At 41.0% G+C, this 17,593-nt stretch overlaps 1 protein-coding gene across 8 annotated transcripts in view; it reads right to left on the reverse strand.

Moving 5' to 3' along the window:
• SLC38A6 (solute carrier family 38 member 6) overlaps nucleotides 1-17,552 on the reverse strand; it is a 53,616-nt gene extending 36,064 nt beyond the window's left edge. For 7 of the 8 annotated variants that reach the window (XR_013346448.1, XR_013346447.1, XM_077819521.1 and 4 more), the window contains exons 1-5: nucleotides 17,362-17,552; nucleotides 15,071-15,201; nucleotides 14,168-14,241; nucleotides 10,024-10,076; nucleotides 4,181-4,220 (exon numbers count right to left, since the gene is read on the reverse strand). Coding sequence is in view for 6 of the 8 variants with exons in the window: in XM_077819521.1 (XP_077675647.1) it covers nucleotides 4,181-4,220; nucleotides 10,024-10,076; nucleotides 14,168-14,241; nucleotides 15,071-15,201; nucleotides 17,362-17,478 (415 nt within the window). In the remaining 2 variants the exon portion in view is untranslated. Of the gene's footprint in view, nucleotides 1-4,180; nucleotides 4,221-10,023; nucleotides 10,077-14,167; nucleotides 14,242-15,070; nucleotides 15,202-16,992; nucleotides 17,197-17,361 lie in introns of those variants that run through there. The other variant, XM_077819520.1, reaches the window with a different exon arrangement.
• Nucleotides 17,553-17,593: the final 41 nt, after the last annotated feature.

Raw genomic sequence — 17,593 nt, forward strand, 5'->3', positions numbered from 1 at the left:
TAAACGCAGAACAAGATTAAAATCAATTATGTAAATCAAGATTTCCTGCTTGCTGATTTAAATCAAGATCAGTGATTTAAATCAATCCACCCTCTTACGTAAATAAGTGAATACAGCTGGTGCTGTGGTAACCAAGAATCTTCCTTAGGACAAAATGCTTTTTCCCCCCTCCTCTCACACATGCAGACTCAGAACTGCATGGAGAGCCCTTCAGCTGGGATGTGTGTAGATGGAATAGACAACAGACCTCCTCCCCCCTTTCAGCATGGCAGGCCTGAAACGTACACCTAGAGCAGAGGTGGGCAAACTATAGCCCACGGGCCACATCCGGCCCGTGGGACCCTCAGGCCTGGCCCCCGAGCTCCTGGCCCGGGAGACTAGCCCCAGCCCCTCCCCCGCTGTTCCCCCTCCCATGCAGCCTCAGCTCACTGGGCTGCCAGTGCCGTGCTCTGGGCAGGGGGGCTGCAAGCTCCTGGGGCAGCGCAGCTGCAGAGCCCGGCCTGACCCGGTGCTCTGTGCTGCGCAGAGGCACGGCTGTAGCACTGCCAGCCACCGGTGCTCCAGGCAGAGCAGTAATGGGGCGGGGGGTTGGATAGAGGACAGGGGAGTTCGGGGTGGTGGTCAGGGGGCGGGGGTGTGGATAGGGGTCGGGGCGGTCAGAGAGCAGGGAATAGGGGGGTTGAATGGGGGCAGGGGTTCCAGAAGGGCAGTCAGGAAGGAGAGGAGGGGAGGGGTTGGATGGGGCAGTGGGGGGCAGTCAGGGGATAGGGAGAAGGGGTAGTTGGATGGGGCAGGGGTCCTGGGGTGGGGCAGTCAGGAATGAGAGGAGAGGTTGGATGGGGCGGTGGGGGGCAGTCAGGTGAGGGAGGTCCGGGGATGGTCAGGGAGCAGGGGGTGGTGGATGGAGCAGGAGCCCCGGGGGGCAGTCAGGGGGCAAGAAGCAGGAGGGGTAGGATAGGGGTCAGGGGCTGTGCCGGGCCACGCCTGGCTGTTGGGGGAGGCACAGCCTCCCCTAACCGGCCCTCCATACAATTTTGGAAACCCGATGTAGTCCTCAGGCCAAAAGGTTTGCCCGCCCCTGACCTAGAGGATCATTCCATGCATGGATCTCAGGAGGAGGTGGGAAGTGAGACAGTACAGGACATGGATAGGACAACATGATGATCTGGCATCATGCAACTTCCTATCTACAGCCTAATTCTCCAAACCCTTCTCATGCTAAGTAGCACTTATGTGAATAGTCCCACTGAAGTCAGTGGGACTATTTGAGTGAGTAACTATTACTAGTAGGAGTAAAGTTTTTAAAGACAATTATTCAATTAGACTTATAAATGTGGAAAAAGAAAAATCATGTTTAAAAACTTTAGAGTGACAAATCCCAAGCCCTATCCCTAACTTTGAATTCCCTGGCTTCTGATTGCTTATGTCTCAACTTTAACTTTTAAAATGACTATTAAGGAAAAAATTTTTAAGGCTGATTGATCCAAATTTGAGTTACTATTCCTCTTCTTATAGCTGTTTGTAAAAACCAAGCAAGTTTTTCTTTTGTCAATGCTTCTTTGCACAGTAGTAAAGTCAGCATCCCCATACAAACAAATAAACCAGTGGGTATGTGCAATAAAGTTATTAAAAATAAGAAGTTTACTTTCAACTCTGCAAGATGTTTTTTGTTTTGGGTTTTTTTAAAAAAATATAACCATAAGAAAAAGGCTTTTTAAAGTTTATGAAAAAAAAAAAAACTAACCCAGAACACTAAAGGCATCCTTTTAAACATGGTTTAAAAAAAACGTTAAATAACGTCTCCACTCCAATTGAGTGTAAGTCACTTCCATATATTCTGGTTACTTTTAGAAATAATGAGACCACACTAAAAAATAATGCTTAGCCTACATTCTGAAAGTGCCTATAATCTTCTTTGTAATGAGATTCCAAATGATACAATATTCCCAGCTCTGATGATGGAAAAGGTAAACTGAGAACATTTTATTTCTAGTCGTACTCTGAAATTTAAGACACTGATACAGCGTGAAAGACTACTGAAGGGTCATGGCTTTGCTGGATGCAAAGAAACAAGGGCGGGGGGATGGGACATCAAAGAAAGGGCTGAACATGAAGAAGTCCATACTGATAAGACTAGAGGCATCCCTTCAGGACAAACTAAACTCAAAGGCCTGACCTCTCTCACTGAGAAACCCATGGAAGGGGACCAAAAAGGCAAGAAAACTTCCTGTACCTTAATTGTCTCTTCAAGGGTCAAGAACATGGAGTTTTGATTGGGAGAGGCCTCCTAATCCCGGAAATCTGTTAAATACTAGGAGAGCCAATTGTAAGGGTGGTTCCTGACCACCACACGGCTTCACTAGCTCCCACCTTTCCCCTGGCAGCACACTTCCAAAGGACCATGCTGCTATTGGCTGAGTCTCTTTGAGACAGTAGAAATAGCAGCTGCTGGGGAGGGAGGATTCATTGAGAGTGAAAACAAAGCTCCCACAGGATACCAGGAGATGGAGGAAGTGCCATGGAGGCTGCATTCCCCATCCCCACCTCCAGTTAGACAAGGCAGAGTGCCTCTTTATGCAAAGGGGGGGGTGCTTTTGATCTAGCAATACTACATTGATTCAGTTAGGGAAAAATCGCCTATCCCTATCTGTGAAATGGGTTAATCTTTGCAAAGAACTTAAATGTATGAGGGCAGGAAATACGTGTACCACTCTCCTATACAAAAGATCTTTGCACTTAAATCCTGAGAACCAAAAGACAGAGGATTTGGAAAGTGACAGGCATTTTTAAATACTTGAAAGAACGCTTTCCAATTGTGAAAGCTGCTCCTTGAATTAACCTGTTAAACAGAAATGAAATTCTTGGCAGAACAGGTCAAGATCCCTGGCAGAGAATTCCATTGCAGAAGATGGAATAAGCAGTTTGATAATATCCAACATGCAACAGCTTGGGCCTCTAGCATGACTAAACTGAGTTTTATTAAAAATGACACACAGAGAAGGTTATGAACTGTTATGGGGATGAAATAAGACTCAAATTTCCTTTGACCGAATAGCCTTGTACTAGATCCCAGAGTCACCCGAACCTTCACTATGTATCCCCTCTTTGTCTAAAAACATTTATTTAGTGGTCCAGTCAAATGGGAAAGGAAATTTAAAAATCTGTTCATAGCTACATAACATCCTCTAAAACCTGCATGAATAAATAATCTTTAGACCTTGGAATTAATGTGTTTGCTCCTGTCTGATATTAATTCCAGGATTTTTATAGTCATTTAAATTAAGTAGTTTCCATTACTAGCAATTTTAGTAAAGGCAGGCCAATCATAAAAGCAGTTACTTGGTCTACTTCTACGTCCATTTTGCAATAAGTCCAGGTACTCTGATAATGACTGCTTGTTCTTTACAGACAGACACTGGAACACTGTTTCTCTGAGTCATTATAAATGACTGTCTGCATCCTCTTTCTTAATCTTTTTATTTTGTTTTCAGCACATTTCCTGCTTTCATACAGGAGAAAGAATCCAGTTTAAACCTGAGCATTCCACAGCGGTCAGTCACTCTCTTCTAACTCTACCTTTTAAACCTACCTTCTTTTGGACTCTACTCTTAATATTTCTGTAAGTACTCCTACTTTATTCATATGCCGGTTGCTAATTGGGATTTACATGTTTATAACTATGTAATTGATTATATACCGGTAGTTCTTTTTTGCTCATCTTAGTACATTTCCTAATAAAATAACTGTCTTGAAATAAAAATAGCTAGACTACGCAGCAGATGACAAAAAACTGATTAGTGTGAAAAACAGACCATATTACGAAGGATAATGTATAATCAACACAAAATCTCGAATTAACCAAAAATAGAGAAAAACTACCATTAAGCTAGCATACACAGCATTCTATGGTTCAGTAAATAGAAGCCACTAAAACAATTAAATTCAAAGGCCAACTTTTATGTTTGCATTCATCACGTCATGGGTAGGAATTGCAGGGTAAAGAGCATGTGATGTGACAAAGTGTACCTACTGTAGCACTTGGGCATAACAAGATCTCATAAACCTTGCCCGTAAATTTCCTTTTTGTCAGCCTCTCTCACAAGTATAATTTTACCGAAATATAGCCTTTTGTGTTTATAAACACCCCAAAGCACACATACTCCACTATGAAATTTCTTACCTCCAATATTCTGAATAATTATCGTACTTCCCACAATAACCTATAAAAAAATTGATTTCTTTAGAAAGGGTAAGGAAAACTTAAATCAAAACTTCAGTCTAACAGTCAAATTGCATATTGATTATCTTAAACCAAACGTAGAACTGATAATTAGTACTGTCTTCTGTTTAGTTTAACACATGTGGAAACAAATGTAATATAACAGCAAAAAATCTTCACCAGAATACTGTATTTTTATTTTGAGATGACAGAACAAAAGTAGTTATAAATGAAGTCTGCTCTGTAGACCGCTCATTTTTGTATCATTCAGAGGGCATTTGAATATATTCTAATAATTTTCTTAGAACTTTGCTGCATCTGTCATTCGCCTCTGAAGAGACAATCACATAGTACATGCAAATCTTTTCTGTGTGTCAGCCTCATCAGAGGCTATGAATATTTTATTCTGAACCTTAAACCTCATTTTCTCTTTAGAATATTAAAAATTTACTCTTAGATCAGCAAAAATAAAAAGGAGCACCTTAGTGACTAACAAATTTATTTGAGCATAAGCTTTCGTGAGCTACAGCTCTTAGATCAGGGATTTTTTAAATTTAAATTTCTGATCATTTGTAGCACCAGTGCTGGGAAAGAAGTTTACCAGTCCAGAAAGCACTGAACTGATCCAAAGTATATCTAGCCTTTACAGTCATGAGAGAAGACCTTAATTTTGTAGTCAATGGGGCTAGCCTGCCAGCTTGCTGTGTTATATAATCTGTTTGCCTTTATTAATTTGATTGAGTATATTATTTTGGTTTATATTGCAGTGGATATTATTTCATTATATTTGGCTGTAATGCAAGGAACCTACAGGCCTGTATCCTGTATGATTAGTTAGAGCAAGTTGCATAAGTGTTTGTAACCTTTGGCATAGATAAATTGCCTACCAGTTACCCTTCTGACTTTGGGGAACTGAATGGAGAACTGAAGTTGTTTACCAAAATTCTGGGACATATCAGTAACCACAAGGTGCACTGCAGGAGCATGGAAGAAACAGTTCAGAGCAAAGGTAATGGTTTTGAGAATGAGATAATCGATATTAATATGTATGAATATGTTATTCATAGGTACGAATGTGCTAGTCTATAGAGTAAGTGCACCCTAAGATTTATCTGGATGAGGAAATAAGATTTGGGCATGGAAGGTTGGGCACGAATATGAATATTCAGGATAGTGCCAGGACCCTATAAGAGGACAAACCCCCATGTTGAAGAATCCTTCTCTTGGTTATCTTTCTTTAAGTTCTCTTTTGTTAAGCTATCAGCTCAGCTTCTGCAATATAGCTTAGCTACTCAACACTCGAACCTGATCTCTACTATTTTGGGATTGAGGAACCTGGACCATCAAACTCAATGGTTATGCTAGAGACCAGGGTGGCCTTCTGCGTCTCACAACCAGATCCCCCATGAAGGGTGTGAGTATGCTAGTTTAAATAGCTTTTGTAAAAGGGATCTTACCACCAGGAACTATAGAACTGTATCCTGCTACAAACCCCGGTGCCAACTCTGTTCACATATCTATTCAAGGGACAACATCATAGGACCTAACCACATCAGCCACACCATCGGGGCTTGTTCACCTGCACATTTACCAATGTGATATATGCCATCCTGTGCCAGCAATGCCCCTCTGCCATGTACATTGGCCAAACCGGACAGTCTCTACGCAAAAGAATAAATGGACACAAATCTGACATCAGGAATCATGACATTCAAAAACCAGTAGGAGAACACTTCAATCTCTCTGGTCACTCAATAACAAACCTAAAAGTAGCAATTCTTCAACAAAAAAACCCTTCAAAAACAGACTCCATTGTGAAGCTGCAGAACTGGAATTAATTTGCAAACTGTATACCATCAGATTAGACCTGAATGGAGACTGGGAGTGGTTGGGTCATTACAAATACTAAACTTAATTTCCCCAGTACTAATTTCTCCCTACTGTTACTCACATCTTCTTGTCAACTGTCTGTAATGGGCCACTCTTTTACCACTTCAGAAGTTATTTTTCCTCCCTTGGTATCCTGCTGTTAATTGATTTATCTTGTTAGACTGACCTCACACTTGGTAAAGCAACCCCCATCCTTTCATGTATTTATACCTGCTCCTGTATGCTCATGTATTTATACCTGCTCCTGTTCACTCCATGCATCTGATGAAGTGGGTTCTAACCCACGAACACTTATGCCCAAATAAATTGGTTAGTCTCTAAGGTGCAACAAGGACTCCTTGTTATTTTTGCTGATACTGACTAACATGGTTACCACTCTAAAACTACTCTTTTTTTTGTGGCTCTGTGGTTTGTAGCTTTGATTACTCTCTCGTTTATTTTAATACAGATCTTAAAATTTTGACTTTGTCCTCAGTGTGAATGTCCTTGCTGCACACCTCAAGAGTCCAGACAAAGTACCGAACTCTCTACATTCTCTAATTCTGTAGCCTGATTTTGGAACAAGAACCTAAGTATCTTCTGGGCAGATCATTGGCAAGCCTATAATAAATCAGCCCTATAAAATCAGGTTAACAAATTATGTTTCTGTGATTACTATCTTGCTGTCTTTCTAGTTCAATTGCAACGTATAACCATGGACCAAGGTAGTGGGTACTTATTTTGTGGGCACAAAGTTAGTAAGTAAATAATCAGCGTTAGACTATTACGGTGTTGGGCGCAATGGAAAAAGCTAAGAAGGAGGAATAAAGAAGAAAAAGAGGTGGCTGAAAACCTGGATCAACTTCTACATACCATTTCAACGCTCAGATTTCAATCTTTCAGGTAGTTTACAGAATTAATTTCTAGTTGTGATGTGTTACAAAATAGCAGCTATTAAAATCATGCCAGAATTGAAGTTGAGAAAAAAAGCAAGATAAGTTTGACATGTTTTTAAGAAGTATGAGACCTTGTCATTTGCTAAGGCTGGAAAGAAATGTCTAACACTACCAGAGAGCTAAAATTACCAGCTTTTCAACAGTAGAAACCACGCATTTTTGGTTCTGATTACTTGTGGTTAACACATTTACAATGGATTTAATATTTTGTTAAATATCAAGATTTATTACTGGTTGAGGTAACCTGATCTAATCTTAGTTTTAGTCAATAAATACTGAAGGTCACCTAGACTAGAGTCATTATTTACTAATTAATGCTACTGGAAGTTGTGCATGCCTAATGGGCCAGATTCCAATCTCAGTTACACCCAATGCATCTGAGATCAGAATCTGGCCAGTGAAGCAGAAAAGAGACTTCTGCCTTGTGCTTTTTTTGTCCTCACGAAGTTGTTTAAAAAGGCAACCTTTTAACACTTTGTTTTGGCAGTTCACACAGAACCTGAAACACAGATCAGAATAATAATGGAGAATGTGTAATGTTTAATATACTTCCGTCTCAAAAAGGAGATCCACTACCAGTGTTTTCCCCACTGTGACAGGGTGTTCACCCCACACAAGGCAGAGTGGGTTAAAGTAGGTCAATTAACCTTATATGCTGAATCTAGAGGAGAGCCAGAGCTCAATAAAGCCTAATGGAAGAAGTAGTTCCACTGGGAAGGAACAGGTTGGGCCTGTCTAAAGGGATGAAGTGGAGAACAGAAGGGAGCTGCTCCAGAGGAAGTAGTTGGCAATCACTCCCCGAGGGAAGGGAGGTTTCTTTAAGGCTACAGAGTCTTGACAAGTCAAAGGGAGGAAGTAGTTGGACTGGGGAGGCCAGGGGACTAAAAAAGGGATGTAGGAAAGAGCCCAGGGAACCAGCGACAGGGCCTGGGAGCAAGAAGACTGTAGCTGCTAGACATATGGTCCCTGGGTCTGAACCTGGTGGACCCAGGTTTCCCTGTCAGCAGCTGGGAAAGTTGCACAAGACCTGGCCTTGAACTGGAAGACCGCCTGGAACAGCATGTGGACAGTGGATCCAGTGGGATGCTGATATCCTGGAAGGGGAGACCTACAGGGACCGGGATGGAGGACTGAGACACAAAGAGGGAGTACCACAAATCCAGGAGAGTGAGGGGGAGATGTGGTAGGAGCAACTGTGAGATGGGAGGCCTCAGACCTGAAAGGAGCTAATATCTAGTTGGTGGTGTCCCAACAGCGAGTGAACACTGTTACACCTGCACATGCTACATCTAATACTGGACAAATCTGGTTAAGAAAAAAAGCATGCAGCAGACCATCTATTAATGAACATGGAAGCCACATCAATTTATTCTTAACCCAAAAAAGCCTTTATAAGGATGTCTGAGAATAAGAATTGTTCATCTGAAGTGATCACTAAATTAATAACACTCCTTAAACTTTGTCTGACTTACAGTATTCACCTTCCATGTAGTATCTAAGGTACATCTTCACAGCAAACAAAGACCCACCACAGAGAGTCTCAGAGCCTGGGTCAACTTACTGGAGCTCATGCTGAGGAGCTAAAAATAATAGTATAGATAAGGCCCTACCAAATTTATGGCTGTGAAAAATGTGTCACAGACCATGAAATAAGTCCTTCCCTGTGAAATCTGATTTCCCCCTTGCTACTGGGAACACCCCAGCCAGGGGGCTCCTAGGTGCAAGTCCCAGTCGGGATTGGAAGGGAAAGGACTTGTCCTTCCCCTGCACAGCTGCTCTCGCTCTCAGGGGGAGATCAGACCCACCTCCGATTGCCTCCCCTGCTGCAGGAAGCTCCATCCCCAGAGGCTCCTGCAGCTGGAGGAGGCTTGTGGAAGTGGGTTGTCCGATATCACCCAGCTGCTCTCCTAGCTGCAAGTCCTTACTGGGCTGGGGTGGACAGGACTTGTCCTTCCCTTCCATGGCAGTTTTGGAGGTCTGGAGGGTGGGGAAAAGAGATCAGATCCACCTTCCCCTGCTGCAGGAAGCTCCCTGTCTAGCATCAGAGGTTTCTGCAGCTGGAGGAGGCTTGTGGAGGTGGGTCCGATATCCTCCTGCTCCTGGAAGCGCTCCAGCTAGGCTTTTGCCCTTCCCTTGCATGGCAGCTCGGGATGGGGAGGAGGAGGGGAATCAGACCCACTTCCGAGTACCTTTTGGGTTGAGACCCCCATGATTACTACATCTGAAATATCATGGTGTTAACAGTGGAAAACATGAAACTGACCAATTTAAAAACCCTCTGGCCATGAAATTGATCAAAATGGACCATGAATTTGGTAGGGCTCTAAGTATAGGTGTTTGGGCTCAGGCTCTGAAACCCAGTAAGGGTCTTGGAACCCGGGCTCTAACCCAAGCCTGAATATCACTACTATTTTTAGTCCTGCAGAGCAGGGCCGGCAAGCCTGAGTCAGCTGACCTGGGGTCTGAGACTCACTGCTGCAAAGGGGTTTGCTGTGTAGACGTCCCCTAAGCACTCAGAGTTGAAGCACCATGGTGACTCATTCAGAGGCATCTGTAAACAGATTATGTGGTAATATTGCGCAGAATTTGAATGTCAGATAAAAACATTGGAAATAGAGTATTGGGATGAGTAGGTGGTAGCAAAAGCTAACGTACTGTAGTAAATACTATCTATGGACTGGAAAGTAACAACATTTTTCTTCAAGAGATCTTTGTGTTTAAACAGAATATGCCACCATAAATTAAAGCTACATACTTTAGGGCTAACTAAACTTTTGGCCTACACAGTCTAGAATTGAAAACTGGGGACTAGTAGAAATTTATTTATCAAAATCATAGGATTTGTACAATCTTAGGGTTTTGCTAATTATACTACATAGCTATTTCTTAAACAAGAATGATGTAATTACAGTCAACAAAATATTTCTCAGAACTATAGTACAGAATAAAAGAGACATGGGTACTGTAAACAGAAGTTACCTTCCCAGGTGATCCAAATGCAAAGAGACCAAGATCTTCATAAGAAGTGACAGCTGTTAAAAGAAAAACAAAAGTATTTCCAACTTCATATACACTTAGTTATGAATAGTTGGGTGTGGTTTATTTATTTATTTATTTATTCTTACACTGACAAAACTAAAAGCAGTATTTTATGATGCTCATTTATAATATAGCTTTTGGATATAAACACTTTCTTCAACATACATTGCTCCATATACATAATGATCAGTATGCTCAGTAGAAATTTATATTACAGTAGTTTTATGTTAAACATGATTACAAATACATGGATACCACATCACCTTCTCTTTAAGGATTCTTGTAAATTATACCATAGACTAAACAACTCTGAACAATATTCATTGAACTAATTATTTTATTTCGCTTTCATAAAGAATAACCGAGGCAGCTTTGTATTATAGTGGACAAATCTTTCAAGAAATGTCAACCTCACCGCTCAATTCTGCCCAACTCCAACTAATTTAAGAGAGAGCTGAAGGTGCACTATACTTTGCAGGGTCAGGCCCTAAGAACAATCACTATAGATCCTTACATACAGTGTAACCTGAACTGAGGCCCACCTTCAAAAGTAATCACTTGACCTAAGCAACCATATTAAAGTAATTCAATATTTCCAATATATATATGCTGGTAACTTAAAAAGGGATCATTCTGAATAGAAGAATTAATCTCAAAATGTTGGTCGATACACATTTTGTTACTAGAAAATCAAGAAGTATCAAAAAAGACACAAATTATTCTCAAAAATGCCTTTCTTCTAGTCTATATTAATGCAGGGCATGGCTGAGATTCAAACTGCTGTAAATATTTTAGAGGGCAAATCAGTCTTAAACACATGATTTTATTTTTATAACTCTTATATGCTTTCCTCTCACTTAGCCCCTTACAGTGTGCTTTACCATCTCTCCCCATGTCACAATTTATTTTGGCCCCAACCCTGCAAGCTGACCTGCCAGGACAGACCCCCAAGCTGAGTCCCGTTGAAGTCAATGGAATATCACACGGGAGAAAGCATCAGCCTGCGTCAATCAAGTTGCAGGATTGGGGCCTCAGACTAAACTCAAGACAGAGACACTGTTATTTTTCTGTAAAGTTATACACACAGTAATAATTACTGTAGCACAGATAAATAACAGAACTTAATCATCTTGTAGGCCTTTTGCAAGCTCAGTGTATGACATTCCTCTCTAGTACCATCATCAATATGTTGTGCAAAAACAAAATGGGCCAGAGTCTGCTCTGTTATGCCAGTGTAAACCTGGAATAACTCTGCATTTATGCTAGAAATTAAGTCCTGTGAATAGTTTGGCATTTATTCTCAATTTTTCAAAAGTACAACAATTTGATTTAAAAAGCAAAATAAACTCTACCAGTTTAAAGACAAGGTAGTTCAGCAAAAATATATGATTTCTGAAACATACTGCAACAAAAGGGAAATCCAGTTGTATCCACTGAGGTGAAATTGACAATTACAATACCACTAACACTGATGGCTGCACACTTCACATATAAAAATGTAGCAGCAGCAGCTCACAGGAACCTTAACCCTCTACTCCTGCAAAAATCAATCCAGCTATTAGCTCAATCCTGCTATAATTGAAGACTGAACAACCCTCAACACACAACTTGGGAGTAAACAGCAATGTTTATCTGCTAAGCCATTTGATTGCTACTAGTAATTAGATTCGGTCACTGTTACAAATCCAGAGTATTTGTGTCATTAAAAAATTAGAAACACTTCTATTAAGCACAAACATTTTGGTCATGATGTCTTATTGGAGATCTATCTCCCTTTACAATAGAATTCATATAGAAGCTTCCTCTGAAGACAGCTGCATACCATTTCTTTTTACACTCATTTTTCACCACAATGGACAATTTATAAACATTGTCAAGGTACTTTTCTTACCATAAAAGTATATCCCCAACTCATTCTCTAGAATTAACCACTGCAATTCCTTCCTTCCCAACCCCAGTCACACATTAGCTCATTATTGTACGTTTGTTCACAAATGCTGGTCTCCTGCATTTTTTTAAAGAATATGTAATGATCTGTTTTGAAGAGTACCCCACGTATAAAGAACAGTATATATTTCACTGAGATAGAGACATAGTAGGTCAAGCTTGTGGCCTTTCAGCCTTAACAGGTTTCCACTAAAAGACCAGCAATGTTCTGTAACCTGGAATTATCTCATTGTTTTTACAGGAACCACTGACCAAAACTATATTAAATGTAACCTGACTGCAACCATCTAGAAATCAATGAAAGCCTATAAGTTTACATCCAGGAATTTTAATACATTTTTTATTCAATGAAGTACTGAGGCATATTTCTGGTCCTAGTTTAGCCTGGCAATGAGTTAATTGGTAGTAATTATTAATTGGAAAGGTGTTCTTCTACAGCATGTGAAATAATTCATACAATCACTTTACTGACATTGCCTCCTTATACTTGTATATGTAAAAAAAAAAAAAAAAAGCTTCCCAGAAGAGCAATATTACCTATGAATAATGACTTAGGGACCTAGAATATAAAGATGGTTTAAAACCTCAAAGTTCACCAAGTGGAAAGTTCCTTTACTGTAAAATAGCTTTTCCTCCATTTTCCCCCTTTGCCTGCCCCAGTAATTTCCTTTGCACTGGGTTGTCCATGAAGATAATAAATAAAATCAACATAATACCGCCACAATTTAGGATGGATATGATACAGTGCTTTTCATCCATGGTTTTGAATACTCTAACGTTTTTTACCCTCATTTTACAGATGGGAAAACAGATTAAATATCTTGCCCAAAGTCAGAAAGCATATCTATCACATAACTGGGAACAGAATCTGTGTCTCCTGACTTCCAGTCCAGTGCCTTATCCACTGCATGGATACCTCCTATGAGAAATACTGTACTTTAAAAGATTGTGGTAATGGGGACCATATAAAAACCTACAGTAGACAAAGAATTTTCAAACCTTTGCACTATCAGGTAATGATTCCTTTCTAAACTTGGAACCTTAACTGGCCGGAGAGAAAGAGGTAGCCATAAACTATTCCAAAAGCACCAAGCAGCTATTGCTCTCTTTCATTAAAGTATCCCTAACCTCTACTGATTTTTTTAATATTATATATAAAGTGTGTGAAAAGGAGATCACTCAACCGATGAAGACAGGAACAGCAGAATCAGCAAACAGTCAGCTGAGTGACCAAAGCTAGCTATGGGAAACGAAGGCAATAAGGAAAGAAAAGAAAGCTTTCTCTTACCATGAAAACCATCCTTAAAGTGAAGATGACAGATAGGGCAGTAATGACAAGATGGATGAGGGGACAGAGACCAGGTTATACCAGAAAACCTCCATGTAGAAGAATTTATGGAACTGGAATCTTAAGGTTTCAATAACAGTTTTAAAAAAGGCATGAGTTAAATCATTAGGTGGCAGCTGATTAGATATTGTAGAGAGTTAAGACTCCAAAGCAAACACTCCTGAACTATGATAAGTTAATACTAAGGGTCTAGAATCAGAAGACACACCAGAATCAAGCAGCGTCAGATGATCCTTAAGATAGAAGAGGTATGCAAACAGGAAGGGGATGGAGAACAGTCAAATAAGATTACCAAGCCTGATAAGGTATCCATTAAAGTGAATGAGTGTCCACAATGATACCAATTTAGGGCTTGCTGCTGCTCTTATGACTTCAAAGAAAGCAGCAGCAGCAGGGTCTTGGAGTATATATGTAAATGAACAAAATGCTTGAATCCAGAAGCTGTTAAAACAGTCCTTACAAAGCTATATCAGATATTTGCCTTTTTTCATGCATCTTTACAGAATTTCTGGGAGCTCAAAAATCATTTAGTGCATACCACCTACCACACAAAAAAAAAAATTTAGTCACAAAGTTTCAGAAGTATGACAATGTTTCAAAAATCACACTTATGGATGAGTTTTATAACAAAATAATGACATATCTTAATTATCAAAATATTACAGCAATAGTGAGACATACAGTATCATATTTATATAACATTAATTCAAATAATTTTACAGGGTCACATCTTTGAGATGTAGATGAGACAAACTATAGACTACTGTTCTATATATTCTCTTCACTTACCAGTCTGAATGCACATACTAAGCAGCAGAAATACAGAGTAAGAAGCAAGGCTGGCAACAATCAGCAGCAAGATACTAAAATATAAAATATTGACGTTTAAGGCATTTCTTAAAGTAAAATACATGTTCTCTTTTTAAATCTTGTGCAATAATAAACCAGTAAGAAGTTATCACGAGACAGGACTTCCGCATTTTATGGCTCACATCTGCTGACCAAGTTCAAATAGTCACTGACTTATCTGCTGTTTGCTATGTTCCACCACACTTCACATTTTTATGTGCTAGACTATAAGTCATCACAGATTTTATTTAGGACAAAAGCACTGCACATGAACCATTTCATAACCACAAGTGGAACATAACCACCAGGAACTGCAACTCTACCGCATGTGTGTTTGTATATATATTAAAGTGAACTTAGTCCTTACAGAAGGAGTCAGACTGACAATGGTAGTTAGTCCTCTATTTATTCACAGAATAGGTACAGCATGAAGAGCAGAAATACAAGCTTCCCCACACTGCTCAGCAGAAGTGCATCAGCCCTATCCTGGACAGCCCAATTTTAAAGCTAAATGGGATAATGATTTTGTGATATAAACATCTATCCATTAGCAATTGGGTTGAGTACCAAATTGCCACCAATTTAATAGTAATTTAATGAAACTTCAGGTCACTACCTCCAAGGCCAGATTTGAAATAATAACCTAGAAGTGAAAGGGTCCATAGCCTTAATGACATAAATATAAGCCACCCAGCCCTTGTACACTGTAATATTTTTCCATACAAAAAACCTCAGCTCAGATCTTGCTCCCCACTTTAAATACTGTAATAACTTTTTTTTTAAAAAAGAAGAACATGCAAAGGTCATTTTAAAATGGATATGTATGTGAAACTAAAAACTTACCTAAATCCAATGATCCCTGTGTTGGCCATGGCATAGGATAAACCAAGTATTCCACTTCCCATGATTGCATTCATTAAATTAAATACTGAGAAACCAAACGAAACACCTGAAGACGCATGATTCAGGGCTCTCTGTAAATAGGATAAACAAATACAATTAGTATGAGGGTTTTGTGGTTGGTTGTTTGTTTTGGAGAGACCAAAGAAATTTCAGCCACATAACTTCTCCCTCTCTCCATCCAACAGACCCTTATAAAACTCTAGAACCCAGACTTAAAAAATAAATAGTACAGCTGTAGTAATGATCCCCAAACACAGTAGTTTTCTACACAAACTAGAGGGGTTTAGATTAGAATGTGGTTAGCTTTGTTTGTTAAAGAAGGCTTTGATAGCCAATGGAGGGGGGGGGGGGGGGGGAGAAAGGTAAGGAAACAGCAGCACGTGGGAGAGTTGAATACTTCCAAGCCTTAGTTAATCAAACATCTCAGAAAAACTGTTCTCCTCACTTTAAAGCCCTGTACTACTCTGTGTGCCTGCATCTCTGCTCATTTCTTCCTGCTGCACTCTGTAGGGCCAGATCTCCCTACTATAGGCCCCACTTTGTATCCTTGTCATCTTTCTGCCACCTTCTAGGTAGTATTTCACTAGTTCACACTGTCCTTTGAGCTTGAGTGTCTTTTTTTTCCCATGTACTAAACACCTTCTCCTCTCCTTAAAATATCTCCTCAAAATACACTTTCTTCATAGAATCATAGAACTGGAAGGGACCTTGAGAGGTCATCTAGTCCAGTCCCCTGCATCAAGGCAGGACTAAGTATTATCTAGGCCATCCCTGACAGGTATTTGTCCAACCTGCTCTTAAAAATCCCCAATGATGGAGATTCCACCATTTCCCTAGGCAATTTATTCCAGTGCTTAACCTCTCTGACAGTCAGGAAGTTTTTCCTAATGTCCAACCTTAACCGCCCTTGCTGCAATTTAAGCCCATTGCTTCTTGTCCATCCTCAGAGCTTAAGAACAACAATTTTTCCTCCCTCCTCCTTGTAACAACTGTTTATGTACTTGAAAACTGTTATCATGTCCCCTCTCAGTCTTCTCTTCTCCAGACTAAACAAACTCAATTTTTTCAATCTTCCTTCACAGGTCATGTTTTCTAGACCTTTAATCTTTTTTGTTGCTCTTCTCTGGACCGTCTCTAATTTGTTCACATCTTTCCTGAAATGTGGCGCCCAGAACTGGACTCAATAATCCAGAAGAGGCCTAATCAGCGTGGAGAACAGCAGAAGAATTACTTCTTATGTCTTGCTTACAATACTCCTGCTAATACATCCCAGAATGATGTTTGCTCTTTTTGCAACAGCATTAAACTGTTGACTCATATTTAGCTTGTGATCCACTATGACTCCCAGATCCCTTTCCGCAGTACTCCTTCCTAGACAGTCATTTCCCATTTTGTATGTGTGCAACTGATTGTTCCTTCCTAAGTAGAGTACTTTGAATTTGTCCTTATTGAATTTCATCCTATTTACTTCAGACCCTTTCTCCAGTTTGTCCAGATCATTTTGAATTTTAATCCTCCCCTCCCAGCTTGGTATCGTCCACAAAACTTGATAAGTGTACTCTTTATGCCATTATCTAAATCATTGATGAAGTCTCTCAAAAACAAAATGCTTCAATATTCTTACTCAATGGCGATATTACGTATCATTTGTCTGAACTAGCCTATCAGCTTCTTGGGTGGAGACTGTCCTCTTATTTGCTTCTAGGGCACCAAGCACACTAATGCTAATAAAATACAAGCAGCACCAAAAAATACCAGCACAGTAATTCCCACCCAACCTCCCCACATTATCATCAGGGCTGCATGTCCCTGCTGGTTTAAATTCAGCCCAGACTAGTAACACCCAACCCAACAGTCATTACCATCTAACAGCTGTCCAAGACGAGTTTGGTGATTTCAGTCGGGTGAACAACGGTTTCACTTCACAAACAACCCACTGGCCCTTCATCTACTTTCTCGGGTGGCAGGATCAAGCCAAGAAGCCAAGGCTTGAATTGCCCATGGAGAATGATCCCTCCTCCCATCCCCAGTCGCCCCTCAAAGCACAAGCGGGGAAGCCTGGCTAGGCGGGACCTGTCCTGGGGATAAAAAGTCTCCCCCTCCTCTCCTCACACCTACGTGCCTGACACCTCCCTCCTCCCCCGCTCCAGCTCAGACCCAGCTCCGCTCCCTCAGCTCCTGCCCCAGACACCCCCCCCGGGACCCGCCCAGCCCCGCGTCCCCTCACACACATCGCCCAGCGGCGCCGGCGGCAGCAACGGGGTGGACTCCTGCTCCCCTTCCTGCTCGCGGGCGGACAGGTACCAGCCCGGCTCGCAGTTGATACTCCCGGGCCCCGGCTGCTGCATGGTGCCCTTTGCCTCCCAGCTAGGCCAACCGCTCCATCCCGCGCCTCCTCTCGAGGGGAGGGAGTTGGGCGGCGCCTCAAGCCGGGCTGGGGCCGCCCCCTTCGGGCCGGCCGGG

The sequence above is a fragment of the Eretmochelys imbricata genome, chromosome 6 (assembly GCF_965152235.1).
Source record: "Eretmochelys imbricata isolate rEreImb1 chromosome 6, rEreImb1.hap1, whole genome shotgun sequence".
In the NCBI taxonomy this organism is placed as follows: domain Eukaryota; kingdom Metazoa; phylum Chordata; order Testudines; family Cheloniidae; genus Eretmochelys; species Eretmochelys imbricata.